Source organism: Papilio xuthus, unplaced genomic scaffold (genome assembly GCF_000836235.2).
Source record: "Papilio xuthus unplaced genomic scaffold, Pxut_1.1 DF827461.1, whole genome shotgun sequence".
Classification (NCBI taxonomy): Eukaryota; Metazoa; Arthropoda; class Insecta; order Lepidoptera; family Papilionidae; genus Papilio; species Papilio xuthus.
The window spans coordinates 4976720-4992307 of record NW_013531188.1 but is presented as its reverse complement, the minus strand read 5'-3'; the positions used below and the strand labels follow the sequence as shown (position 1 = coordinate 4992307).

Genomic DNA, 15588 nt, shown 5'->3' with positions numbered 1-15588 from the left:
AGTTCCACACGAACAGGATTAAAGGTAAGTTAAAGTAACGAACATTTTAAATATTTCAACACATTGTTTCTATAAAACCAATTGAAACGGCGTATAATTTCCCCTTGCCCTATTTTATATCTACATATACAGGGTGTTCAATTATGTAACAGGAAATGAGACGATCCTTTAATGAAATTGGAACGATTTATTTTAATTTTTAGGCTACATATTGAGTATTAGTTTCAGTAATATAATAATATATTTACAATTAGAGTTTTCTTAATGAGCATTAGTGAACTCTGAGTCCGACAGTATCATCAACAGATCACTAAACGACCCCACTGAGGGATTTGGAGCCTACCCTAAGTTAGAAATAACTGAGCCATATTCAAATACGCTGGCCTAGTGCGTTGACTTCATATATGTCTTTGAATTTCTTTGTAGATATGCCGGTTGCCTTTGTATAACAATGTCGGAGAAATGTACATATGTAAATCGAAAAATACATTGGTACATGACGGAATACGAACACGGGACCTGCAGATTACAAGTAAAATACTTAACCATTGAGCCACCGACACTCAATGTGACTTTATGTAATGCATTTTAAATGTACTTCCTTGAAATTATTACAAGAAAATTTTACAAAGTCGTATCTTAAGGAATAATAAATTTAATCCTTTCAAGTGCGCGCATTGAATGTAAGAACAGGACATCCTGTGAGTTCCCCGCAGAATTTACCCCAAGGAAACATGGAAAAGATTTATTAAATTCAACAAAAATAAGTCCGTTTTGCAACGGAGAGGAGAATTTAATATAAAATTTTCGGATATGTAAAATATTATGAAATTTTATGCAACCGTGGCTTCGAAATAGTCGTATAAAATGCTCATATTGTCATCCTTTTCATTTGACTTAAAAAAGTGAGATAACAATTATATTTTATTAATAATAATATTGAGATCGACGAATGTTTGTTTGAAGGTATCTCTAGAACGGCTGAACGGATCTCGATGAAATTTGGCATACGTATAGAAAATAGTCTGGAACAACACATAGGCTACTAATTATTCAAACTTTCGTGAGACATTATACTAAACTGATATATAAACACGGCTAAACACTCACGTATATACGTCCGGTGGCGGCACCGACTAGTTTATACCAATAGTTAATACCAGTGCCACTCATCCTGATGAAGGGCCCCCGATGGGCTCGAAACTAGTCGGTGCCGCCACCGGACGTATATACGTGAGTGTTTAGCCGTGTTTATATATCAGGCTACTAATTATGTTTTTTTTAATTCCACGCGGAAGGAGTCGGGACAAGTGTTTGTATAAAGCGTAGTATGTTTTGTTTATATAACGTTTGAATAATAATGAATATTCACGTAAGAATAGTTATTTCTAAGCTAATAAGCCCCACTTGACCCGCCCGAGTGTGACTTACAAACGTGACCGGTATTAACGTAAATAATCCTCTTATGAAAACTGACTGTTCTATATTTTGCTATACTCTATACGTCACGTGTTGAATGCTTTGTAATTTATCCTAATTTTACTAATATTATAAATCCGTATGTTCAGATGGATGTTTGTTAGAATGTGTCTCCAAAACGGATCAACGAATCTCGATGGTATTTGGCATTGGTTTAGCAGCCCAGACAGCGCGGACCAAGTAGCGTATACGGCTAGTTCATTATTTAACAACCTAAACCGTCGTATAATACCAAAGTCAAAATACCATGAGAAAGTTTAAAAAACAAAACAATGTCAAATAAATAAAAAAATATAAACAATAATAATAATAATATAAATAAATAGAAGCGAGCTTATCACCACCTCAAAGGCCGGCAACGCATCTGCGGTTCCTCTGGTATTGCTGATGTGGGCGTCGTTGAACACCTCGGTGTTCCCGCTGCTCGTTTGCCCCCTGCTGTTATAAAAAAAAAATTGTTTATCATTGAAAACGTTGAATTTTTCAGGCACTAAGCCATGCAAATAGACATAAATTTTTAATAATATAAGACGGATATTTAATTCCCATTAACTTAATACCTATAATTTTATAATTAATTATTGCTTTTATAGTAATCAGAACTATCAGGTTATATGTTATCGGTCCCAGTATTTTTTTCTTGAATGGCAGGACAATATTTATTTGTTCCGGTGCGTTCCGTGGAGATCCCGGGACCGTCGCAGACGCACTTGAGGTTGGCCACTGAGGGGGTTTTAGTGTGTAAGAATCTCACATAATCCTGTCTTTCCCCCAAAAGGCAGGGTATCTTACGAAGATTACCCCCCCGATACCAAGAAAAGAACAATATTTATTTAGTAGTTATCCAAAATAACTTATATGGGATATCATTAAGTTCTTGATTAAACAAGACAAGACAATACGGCAAAGAGAAATAGAAATTCGATTAAAACTTAACTACTCCAAACTGTTAAGTAAACATCTGCTACACGGAAATTTAATTTAGTCGTGTTATCTTAGAATTGGTAGAATTTTTATTTCTATTAATTTTAATTATTAATTAATTAATTAACCACGTTGTTATTATAATTATACTTACCTTAGTTACTTTTGGCAATTTCCTCACTATACACAGATGTAGAACATAGTATGGAACAACACATAGGCTAATTATTAAGCTTTCCAATTCTACGCGGACGGAGTTGAGGGTGACAGTCAGTAAGACATTAAATGGTTAAAATATCGTATATACGTAACCTAAATTTTAATCTAAAGCTTTGTTTCCACATAATGCTAGAGCTAAACGAAGTAAGTGCATTCTATTTTAGTACCTATTATTCTCAGCTAAAAGCAATCGCTTGAATATCATGCATCATGTTGCAATCAGCTTAAAAGCACGTACGATACTGAGCGATGTATTACGTTATTTATTATGCGATAAAATTTATATTGTTTAATATTTAATGGCATAAAATAGCCAAACCTATTTTATAATATTATAAAAAGCAGACACCTAAAATTGCCTAAAAATACCAAGGCGTCCACTACCCAGTCATCCGTAATTGCAGATGCATTTAAACGACGAAAGATACACAGAAAAGAGACGTTTCCCTCCCTTCTCCTTAGTGAAATCCACTTCCCCTTTCCATCATTTCCTTATAAGAAAAATGTGGGAAAGGAACGAGGACTAAAATTAGACCTTCAACATACTCATCAGACAAAACACATTTCTTCCGCTCGAAGTTTGTCTTCTGTGTGGTGGTATTTCACAGGGCGAGCCGCCCCCTTCGTGGAACAAATGCTGGCTCTACCTCTCTTGAACCTTCTTGCTCTGTAATCCATTCAAACTCTATTTGATATAGATTTTAACTGCCACCCTTCCCACTGAGTCTCTTCTTCTTACTTTAGTATAAAAAAACAATTTATTTTTACAAACATCTTCCAACAGTAGTTAAGCCTCCATAAATATCTGTCTTCATAATGGAATCAGTACCAACTTATGCATATCCTCTTTCATTCTATCCATACTTTCTTCAGTCTTTATCCGCTGTTGTAGCTATCAAATTTGTTTTGTAGTATTCACATTCAAACATTTTTTTTAACAAACAATAACAAATAGTCATAACACAATGCATTCTCTACGTTATTCTCTCGCAAGCAACACCCTTTTTTCATTATTTTAATGAATATCGCTATGACATCGACATACTTTTAAAATGCAGTGAATGTTGATTTTTGTTGACGATAGTTCTACTTTAGTCAATCATTTCTTAATTTTAAATCAATTGTAGTTTGTCATACCAATATGTCAAAAGCCATTTTCTCTTCCATTTTATCATTAATCCTTCTCTCTACGTAGGGTCAGCAGAATTTTTACTCATCTAAATACCTTTCAGCCATGTGTTTTCAGTTTTTTACACATATAAATATTTTTTTAATAAAATATTAGCTGATTTTTATAAATTAACTAATATTTCTTGTACCATTCCAACTAAGCTCTACGCTTGTGCTAGGATATGGTTTACGACAATAGTCGAATGGCGGTATTCGAACCCCCGACCTCGTGATCGGAAATCCGTACCCTTAACCATTAGGCTATTGGCATTTATAAACGATCCTTCCATACTTTTACAGTCTTCTTCTATCTATACACCGACTAGTATTATCTTTCCTATTGCGACTTCCATAAACCTAAACGATTTGTTTTATATAAATTAAAAGAGACTATCGTAATGATACATGACTTAACATAGTTTCGTATACAAATTGTTGTATTCTTGCTTCATGAAATCTCTTTTGATTTTGCACGTACAAAAACAAAATTAAGTCACGTAATAGATTCTAGACAAAATTATTTCACCGTTCAATCCTTTTTCTTGACAATAAAAATAAAATGAATAGCTTATAAAAGAATTCAATGCAGTTTACGAAGCACGACATCGTTTAGAGGTTGGAATGTTAAATCAATTTCTGTTCTCACTGGATTCAAACTTTTGAATTTGTTTTTTATAATTTGAAATAAGAATCTGTTTACAACGCCGAAGTTAATAATAATGTAGCGAAAAGATTTAGTCTTTACATCTTATTTAATTATTCCATATTTCTGTCTTAAAAATATATTAAAATTTATTTGATCAATGCCAGTTTTCCGTCTTAACAAGAATATGCCATGTTAACTTTGATATAATATTAATAATATTATCTAGCAATTTAACATAACATACTTTTTGCCGCAACATTATGAAAGGCGTTGTAACTTTGTTATACTTTGTATAACATTGTTTTTATATCATCGTCTACCTTACATTTATTCAAGACGTTTATAATTCTGCAAATAAATATTTTATTACTTCAAGCGCTCGCTTTTAAAGTATATTAACTACCGGAGTGTACTGTGATGTAAATGCTGTTCTAGAAACATGCTTGACTTTATACGTGCATTATTAATTGAAGTAAATAACAAAGCAAACTTACTAGCTGTTGTCCGCGACTTCGTCAGCGTATAGTTGATAAAGTAGGTTGTCATTCCCGCATTTAGTTACTTAGGTAACAAAACACAACTCACGATTATAACACAGAGGGGTAAAGAGACCACAGAGCTCCATTTGGCGTGGCCAATCGAACCTCCGCAATTCAATTTTGGCCTGACGGGTACTAAAGGTTAAAATCTGTCTAGTCGTTACAAAAATTACCCTAATCCATACGCACTTGAGGGCAGATAGACAAAAAATTTAGAAAAAGTTTTTTTTTTATTTTTTATAATGAGCACGAACGTACAGATGCACCATTTTTAACAACTGTACAGATGGGAAGTATTATTTTTTAAAAACAAAAGCAATTGCTTCAAGTATTTAGCGGATCAATTATCTGTCTCCCTTTTCGAGTTCGAACGTTCAATTATAAAGTCGAGACGATTTATTCAATTTACTGCGTCTGATTGGATGTTTGAGAAAACGTAATAAAAATACTGCATTTCATCGAGATTGCATTTCGAAACAAAAAAAAAAGTTAAAAAAAATACAAGTTACAAAATAAATGTCGGTTATCACTGAGGAAATATTTATACTAAATTGAAGATGGTTGCATGGATTTTTAAAAATAAATTTAAAGACATTGTCGAGGAAGTTTATTTAGTACCCATTTGAACTTCACTATTACGAAAACTTGTCATAGCAACAAATGTACTGAATTATAGCTCTTATAGTCAGTCTGTGGGATATTTAATTCTAAGTGGGTAGTGAATTTCATTTTTTAAGTACACAAAGAAAATCTATACCAATATTATATAGCGGAAGAGTTTGTTGGTTTATTTATTTAAACGCGTTAATCTCAGGAACTACTGGTCCGATTTGAAAAATATTTTATTTCAATTCCGCGTGGACAGAGTCGCGGGCGACAGCTAATACATTATAAAAATATTTTCTTCAGCGCACTATTTCATCATCAGCTCATTATACGTCCCCACCGAGGGGCTCCTACCCTAAGTTAAGGGTGATTAGGCCATAATCAACCACGCTACCCAAGTGCGGGTTGGTTGACTTCACACATATCTTTGAATTTCTTCTCAGATATGTGCAGCATCACGATGTTTTACTTCACCGTAAGAACGTCGAATAAATGTACATATGTAAATCGGAAATTGAAAAACACATTGGTATATTGGGATTCGAACCCAGGACCTGCAGATTGCAAGTAAAATATTTGTTGGTTTTCAAATAACTTCCACGATTAAACTCTTAGTCTGAGGTGATTTGAAATGTAAACAGTATTTCCAATCATTAATCAAAGCGTGTCTGAAATTTAAAGGTATTTACAAGCCGGGTTCTCGTGTTTGTCTCGGGTTAATCAAAATGGAGTACCATTAAGATTATTTGCTTGAGTAAAGCTACTGAGTTAATATAATCAATCATAATTTTAATAATCAAATTCTAACACGTAAATATATAAACGGGAGCGTCGGTAGCTCAGTGGTCAAGTACTTAACTTGCAATCTGCAGGTCCTGGGTTCGAATCCCGCCATGTATTATACCAATGTGTTTTTCGATTCGACGTTCTTACAGTGAAGGAAAACATCGTGATGCAACCTGTATATATCTGAGAAGAAATTCAAAGATATGTGTGTAGTCAACCAACCCGCACTCGGCCAACGTGGTTGACTATGGCCTAAACACCCTTAACTTAGTGTAGGCTCCGAGTCCCTCGGTGGGGAAATATAGTGAGCTGATGATGATGATAAAATATACAACATATTTTTCTTGTAGAAGCTTTTAAAAACTGCTATCGGTGACTGTCAACTTATCAATCCTTTTAGTAACCTCCTTTTTAGTGTTCCTATGTCCTTTTACATTTATCCAACAAATTTAAAACATTAAAATGTACAATTTAAAAAAAAGATAAAAAAAAATAGAAAAAAAATATTTTAAATTCAGAAATGCAAAGTTTGCCGTTTCAGTGAAACGTACTCTTGGGAAATGTTAAGCAAAATATTCCTAGAAATAGCGTGAGTTTCATCCTAAAAGGAAATTAGCTCTCACACGTTCATTGCACTATAAAATAAATGTTTACACGGTGTTTTTTTTATTTAAATATCTGCATTTAGACTTAATTATATGTGTTAATGTTACATTAGAACATGGGTTATTTTATTATCTATCAGTCTAGAATAAAAAAAAAACTTAATTATTAGCCTATGTATTCCTTCAGACTATTTTCAACATATATACCAAATTTCAGCAAGATCCATTTAGCCGTTCTTAAGATACGTAGTAACAAACATCCAAACTTTCCCATTTGTAATATAAAGCTACTAAACTTAGGATTACAGTATAAATTGTATCACATCCCTTCTTAAAAATCACCAAATATGTTACATGAGGAAGGCATAGTTAAATTTCATTAGGGAACATAGTTAGCCACACCGGATGTTTCTTCCCTGGGGCGTGTAAAATCAAAGGCGGAGAATCCCCGTGCGTAACTATGAAGATCCCTGGACTCTCCAGTCACACTCGAAGATTGCCACCGAATGGGTTTCAATGAGTCAAGTTTTACATACCCCTGTCTTTACCTTAGAAGTCAGGGTGCCTCGTTCCCAGAGTACAATAAGACGGATATACAAAGAAGTCTAGTAAGTTTTATTATATTGCGATTTTACTCGACAATGAAAGTACAATCTACCGTAGTTTCACATCCCTTCCCCCTCCCCATACCTCACCCCACCTCCAGAACATCCACAATTTCGTTCCTCAAATAGGAAACGTAATATCAGTTTTCATTGTCCACAACAAACTATATAAGCTATTGATAAGCCAAATAGGATATTCTAGTAAACTATTATCTTCTTTTCGCACTCAGAGTCTAATAAAGGTAACATATATTCGATAAGTGTAGATTTCTAATACTTCAATACTTAAGGACAGAAATCAATAGTCAATTCTTGAAGTCAATACTTTATTCAAAACGATTCTCTCGATGAATTGCGATCTTTAGAACGGTTAAAGGAACTGTCTATATTATTCTGGTAGAGGCAAACGAGCTAAGAGAAAAACAGGGCTGAGATTGTTTAGACTGTCCCTGCACACGCTGAGCTGGCTCCTTTTGTCACACTTTCCTTTAATTTTTGTTATAATTCTGTGTTATTTTTTGTTTAAATGCTGCTGATAAGAGAAATACCTCGAAATCGAATAATGATTTAGGCTTTTGTTACGTTTTTTTGTCCATTAATGGCAAATGAGCAAGACCGTTGCCCATAGACATGCCCAATGCTGATACGATACCTATAATCGAAAGAGGAGGAGACTCATAGAAAGAGAATATTTCCCCTTCCTATATAATCTTTGTAAAATGTTTTATTTCCACAATATACCAATGAAAACCAACTAGCTACGGACGTCAATGTCCCGAATCTTCGGAACAATGGACACTTGAAAGTTTTATTCAATGCCACAAGATAAAAAAAACATTCCTTTCAAGGGTCGACTCTTATTTACGATTATTTTTTCCTTCGATTCAGGAAATGAATTTTATAGTGACTCATACTTATTTACTGAAGAAAAGGGATTTGACAATAGAAACAGTTTAATGACGTCTCAAAATATGAAATAGTTGTCGCCGGCGTGTCCGTCTACACGGAATTTAAAAAATAAAACTTAATTAGTCGACTATATGTCTGCCGGGCTATGTTCTACGTCTATGTCAAATTTCAGCGATATCCCTTTAGCCGTCCTGGAAGATATCTTCAAACAAAAATCCATACATCCAGACATTCACATTTATAATACTAGTAAGTCATCATATATGTATATTATGTACGAGTAAAGTCATATTTTATTTCAATAAAGTAAAAAAAAATACAAAAAAAAATTAAAGACGACAAAAATCGTAACGATAATGGAGCTTAATAAATATTTGATTCGTTTGTGTGAACAAAAGAGGCTTTACAGTTTAATATGATTACCGCGAAGCTTTCAGGATTAAGAGATTAACAACAATTTTTGTTGGGATTTACTTACCGGAAAATTAAGTTACTTTTCGGGGAAAATTAAATATCTAGAACAAAGATCAAGAAAATTCATTTACTTTCATTTATATTCTGTTCTATAAAAGTAAATAAAATTTTCACACTAATATAAAACCGTAAGAAAATACTATTAAAAAAGACGAATCGAATAACAGGTCAGAGTCTAAATTCTATCAAGCTGTATACGCTCCAAGCCTTTACGTACATATAATAACCAATGTACATACATATACGAGTAATATGACTTAGGGTCCCTTAAGAAGCCAGCATACCATTTCCTTAAAGGCCGGCAACATATTTGCAGTTCCTCTGGTGTTGCAGATGTCCATGGGTGTCGTTGATCACTTCGGTATTACAAATAAACATTAAACATTAATATTCTATCCGTAAGACATTAAAAATTACATAGTAAAATTGTTGAGAAAACTCAATCTTAACACTTGAACCGCCGTGCACAAGACGGTGTCACGTGCGGCTGTTGGATCGCTATTAATCAAGATTTGGCACAGACAGATTGATACGCGGTGAGATCGTAATAACATTTAGGTGACCATTATTTATGACCCATTTGAATTGCTTCGGATTAGGATTGGCAATGATGGAATTGTTGATAATTTATTATCTCCAATGAGAGAAGATAGCGTTCCATTTATTAACAAAATTACTATTCTTGCTTCGAATTTGTACACATATCTTTTCTGGTATTTGGTGTTTTTATATGAAGAAACAAAAGAGCAACGAATCGCGTAAAAGCAAGTGAGTATTTCCCCTGTTAATACACTTCTAACTGATTTTAAAAAAAATAGAGTTTTTGACAATAAAGGTGGTTAGGCCACAAAAATTTAAACACTGATTAAATTACGATTTAGCTTTAAATATACGTCAACTCTTTTAGCGCTAATAATAGACATAAGAAATCATAATTATTGAAATATAATTATGCGTAGGCTCTTAAAAAGCGATATAGTTTAAGGGTAAAACAAACTTTTATAACTACGTCGTCGTCCGTATCAATCAACGGCGGTCGAAAGGTTAAAACACGTGTCAGACTGTATTCTTTGGAGTAATACAGTAATGCTTCATTAGTAACATATCTTGCTTCTTACTGTTAGGAAGGAAATCCGAAAATGTGCCAGTTTATTGACGCAACACTAGTCTTACTGAAACGTCGACGTTTATGTTCCCTCACTTTTCATTCTGACACTGGACTTTGTAACGAAAGCACGTCATTCGCGCCAAATGATTCTAACTAATACTGTTTAAAATTACTAATATTATAAATGCTAATTTTTAATAACGGATTTCCCTGAAATTTGGCATAGATGAAGATAGTCTGAAAGAACAGATAGGTTACTTATTAAGTTTTTTTGTAGTTCAGACGGAGTCGTCGGCAACAGCTAGTATTTAATATTTTCCTATCATTCAAATGATAGTATTCTGTCGACGTTTAGTATACAGTTTTATAAAAATTCCCATTTACAAACACTAAAGTAAAACTCATTAAAATAATTAAGAAAAGAGTTTAAAATCTTAAATGTATTCAACCTTTTCAATGTACAGAATAAAAATATTCCACTGTTGAATATGATGGTTGAGAAAAAATGTATAGAATAAACGGAGAGATCTTGTTACGTTGCCTCATTACGCCCCGGCCGTGGAAATGGCCGCTGTAATGAACTATCTGTATTTTTATTGAAGAGTAAAACACGAGACTGCCTTTTGCTTCTATTTTATGAACATACATAAAAATAAAAAAATATACTACTAGATTATTCTATGACCAATATAATTGGTGATAAAATAAAACTCTATAACAAGCACCCTCATAGATGTTAGGATACCAAATTGACGTCAAAACCGGACCCGAAAATATTATATTGATAGTTTTTTTGGATCTTATCTTACTAATGTATTCATCATCAGCTCAATATACATCCCCACCGAGGGGCTTGGAGCCTATCTTAAGTGAAGGGTGATTAAGGCCATAGTCAACCACGCTGGCCAAGTGCGGGTTGGTTGACTTCACACATATCTTTGAATTACTTCTCAGATATGTGCAGGTTGCATCACGATGTTTTCTTTCACCGTAAGAACGTCGGATAAATGTACATATGTAAATCGGAAATCGAAAAACACATTGGTACATGGCGGGATTCGAACCCAGGACCTGCAGATTGCAAGTCAAGTGCTTGACCACTGAGCCACCGATGCTACTAATGTAATATAGGTGGATATTTCTTAGAAGTTATGTGTAGAAATGCTCAATGGATTTCGATGAAATTTGGCATAGATGTAGCACACATTCTGGGAGAACACATAGACTAACAATTAAGATTTTTTTAATAAGGCGCGGTCGTAATCGCGAGCGAAAGGTAGTGTTTTAAAATGAATCTCTACGTCTTTTTAAAAAGATTAAATAATATGTATATTTAAATTAAGTAGAAAGGAAGGAAACGAGATATGATATGGTACATATATGAGCGTCGGTAGCTCAGGGGTCAAGGACTTGACTTGCAATCCGCAGGTCCTGATTTTGAATCCCGCTATGTACCAATGTGTTTTTCGATTTCCGATTTGTATATGTACATTTATCCGACGTTCTTGCGGTGAAGGACAACATCGTGACGCAACCTGCACATATCTGAGAAGAAATTCAAAGATATGTGTGAAGTCAACCAACCCGCACTAGGCCATCGTGGTTGACTATGGCCTAATCGCTCTTAACTTAGGGTAAGTAACTCTGAGCCCCTCGTTAGGGACGTATAGTGAGCTGGTGATGATGATAAAATATATGATTCAGTTATCAGCATTTAGTATAAATAATAAGTTACACTTCTTCTTCTTCTTCTTTCTCAGCCGTAAGTCGCCCACTGCTGGGCATAGGACTCCCCCAAAGATACAGTTACGTTTGATAAGTTACACTTCTATTTCGTACAATTACTACAAAAATATGTTTCCTCCTTTTTCAAAAAGTCTGTTTTAATGTATTTGAAGTGAATACAAAAAAAATAGACAATAGTTTAGCCATTAATCGTAAATCAGCGAAACGAAAGTAAGTCGTGCACCATTTGCCCAAATTTCGAAATTGGCAGCAAACTTGGTGCTCGCTCGAGCTAACGAACCTCTTTGTTACACCTGCCGTGTTCGACTTTTTTCCTTACCGGCTATTATTTTAGGCTTCGCTGACCATTCGTTTTCGTTTCTAAAATAGTTTGAAAAACTGTATCAAACTTTCTGTTATGTCCCTAGCAAAGTTTATTTTAAAAAAATATATGATTTCGACCAGCGATTTTTGACAGCGCAGTGTTTAATTTTAACTTTTTAAAACATATTTAACCCTTGATAGGTTATCAATATTTTATCGAATTGACTGTAAAATTTGAAAGGATTTTTGTAAAAAATATAACAGAGAGTGATAACTAATTATTTACCTATCAAATAATTTAAGAAACTATTTTAGAATTTACGTAACCTAATTTGCGGACTTTTGGAAGGCATTTATTATAACATATCTGTGATGTTTTTAACAGCCAGGGTATTTTTTAACTTTCATAGTAATTAGTATTAGGTGCGCAACTAAGTTCTCCTGTTTATCAGTAGATGGCTCTAGCAGTAAGAGCTGGTCGATTTTGACATATCAAAACGTCTTGAACCAAGCTTAGACATATGGTAAACAAACCGTTGCAACACATGAGTGATTAAAGAACTCAGAAACTCTTTGTTAGTCAAGGCTCGTCAAATTCACGTTTTACCAATATATTGAAAGAAGGTTTCTGATAGGAATGTATGCGCATACATAACATACAACCGTGTTGAATTTATAATATTGTTTATCTTGCTTTGATTCTAAATCAAAACTAGACTGCAAAGTCGTCAACTCATTTAAATCATCAAGGTGGACTTGACCCATATTGACTTGATATATTAGTCTGCTAAGCCTTAGTCAACTACGCTGACCCAGTGCAGATAGATTGCTTGCTGCTGCTTATGAATATGATGCTTATTTCTTTGTTTGATATATTATACAAAAATCGAACAAATTGGTACATGGCAGATACCTGTGGGTTGCTAGTCAAGTGCTTTAACGCTGCGTCTCCGACGTTTGAAAAGAAATAGTTTAATGATTTTTGATTTGATATAAAGCGATCAATTATATGTAAGTGCTCATTAATATGGCGAAACAAATTTTAAATTGTCGACATTTAGTTGGTTGTCAGTTCTATCAAAATAATACACTAAATGTAAATTTAATTCCTTAATGTTTAACCATCGGATCGTATCAAGTATCCCAAATTAGTTTAACGCTTTTATCCTTTAAGAAAATTCTCGCATTTCACAAATTCCGAAATCAACTTCGTAGAAAGTCGAATTCCAATTAGGTCTAATGAAAATTCTTTGATACCCTTCAAGGATTATCCACAAAATCTAACGTCGATTCTAAGACTTCTTAATCTTACTAATATTAATGCGAAAGTTTAGATGGATGAATGGATGTTTGTTAGAAGGTATCTCCGGAACGGAAGAGATCTCGATGAAAGGCATATAGGCTACTTATTTAGTTCTTTATTTAATTTCATGCGGAGTCGCTACAGCTAGTATAAATCTAGCACTCATAAATGATGATGATCTGCTGAATGAAAATTCAAATAAGTATTGTGAATAACACTTAATATGCTTTTATGCAAATACATGATATTCAAGTTTATAGCAAAGTCTAGACAAAATTATATTAACGATGAAGAATTCGTATTATTTGTCTTTGAAATATGTCACTATCCGACATATTTACATTGAAACTGGCTGTCGCCGCGACTCCGTCTGCGCGGGATTAAATAAATACATAGTAGCCGATTCTGAGACTTACTGAATATACTTATAAAATTTCATAAAAAGTATGGTAACTTTTTTTTTATATCATAAGATGGCAAACGAGCGAGCGGCCACCTGAAATCGCTGAAATAGCGATGTGACCGTTGCCCATAGATATACGCAATTGCATATGCGTTGCCTACCTTTAATCGACGGAGGAGAGGATGCACAGAAAGAAAAAATATTTTCCCTTTCCATGCATCCTCTCATCCGGAAAGTCCACTTCCAAACCATCTTTTGCTTATAAGAAAAAGGGTGGGAAGGGAAAAAGGACTAAATTAAGCCTTCGGAACGCACACTCATCAGACGAAACGCGGAATTGCTTCCACTTGACGTCTGTCTTCTATCTGGTTGTTGTATTTCACCGGGCGAGCCGGGCTAATTCGTGCGATGACGTTAAAGCGGGCTCTACCACGGTTAAACTAACATTGTGACACTAGAATTTCATGTATAAAATAGAAACACTAATATTTTGCTTAAATATTTAATAATTCCGTCAATTTCAATAACATTTATAAATTATATACCAAATTTTTGCATTTTACCTTTATTTTATACTTTTTAATAATCTTTGTTATTCATTTTTACATGTTCCATAAAAATTCCCATTCTTGAATGAATTTTCAATCCATGATCAGTCCATTCCTTTTCAGTTTTATCAAACCATAGATACTTTCCTTTTAATGACTGATCGGCGTCTAAAACAAAATATACGGGAGCGATTCCTGCATCATCTAAATCCAAGAGACCACTATTCTTTGTCATATTCGTCTTAATAAAACCAGGATGCAAAGAATTAATAGAAATTCCACGACCGATTTGTTTCTGTTGCACTCTTGTTAAAGCGCTGAGTGCTATTTTTGATATCCTATACGCAAGTATACCAGTTTCTACAAAATCGTCTTCTTTCAGTGTTCCATTTTTAACGGAATCCAAAAACCAATTGACAAAATCATTAACATCTTCTAATTTCAAATCATCACTTGTTAAACGTATAATCCAATATGGATTTTCTAAATTAGATATATGTCCAGCATCACTTGAAATATTCAACACTCTAGCGTTATCTTTTAGTATTGGAAAAATATATTCTTGTATTGTTAGTACACTGAAATAATTCGCATTAAGTACATTTAACGAGTCTTCGTATGTCGTCTTCTCAAAATCAGCAGTAATTATGGCAGCATTATTAATAAGTATATCGATGCCACCATGTTTTTCTTTTAAATGTTCTGCAAATCGTTTTACACTTTCTTTATCTGTTACATCGAGTTGATGAAATATTGGATTTAGTCCTTCTTTTTTCAAAGTTTCAACAGCGTCTAATCCTCTTTTTTCATCTCTTGCAGTTAAATAAACAATTCCAACTCCACGTCGACACAAATCTCTGACAATTATATAACCAATACCTTTATTGGAACCGGTAACAACAGCAACTTTATCGATCATGTTCACTCTCGTTTGCACACGAACTGGCGTTTACTTATCAAACAGACGTATATATTATTATAAATGCTGATAAAAACGAACGAATGTACATATATCTGATAACAAAAGCATTTTATGAAAGTAAACAATGAGATAATGTTATTCGATAACTTTAAATGCAATAATTTCGAGTTGAATTCATTATATTTACATATCGCTGGTTGATTCAGGTGTTCCTAAACATATGTTTTGAACTAAAGATATATATTTTTTTAATATTAGCAGATTTTTTGTAAATTTATTATTTCTTTTTATCA

At 33.7% G+C, this 15588-nt stretch overlaps 1 protein-coding gene across 1 annotated transcript; it reads right to left on the bottom strand.

Moving 5' to 3' along the window:
- Positions 1-14354: 14354 nt before the first annotated feature.
- LOC106119339 (carbonyl reductase [NADPH] 3-like) lies at positions 14355-15337 on the bottom strand. The gene has a single exon (XM_013314255.1). The coding sequence runs from the start codon at positions 15290-15292 to the stop codon at positions 14405-14407; it is 888 nt and encodes a 295-aa protein (XP_013169709.1). The 5' UTR covers positions 15293-15337; the 3' UTR covers positions 14355-14404.
- Positions 15338-15588: the final 251 nt, after the last annotated feature.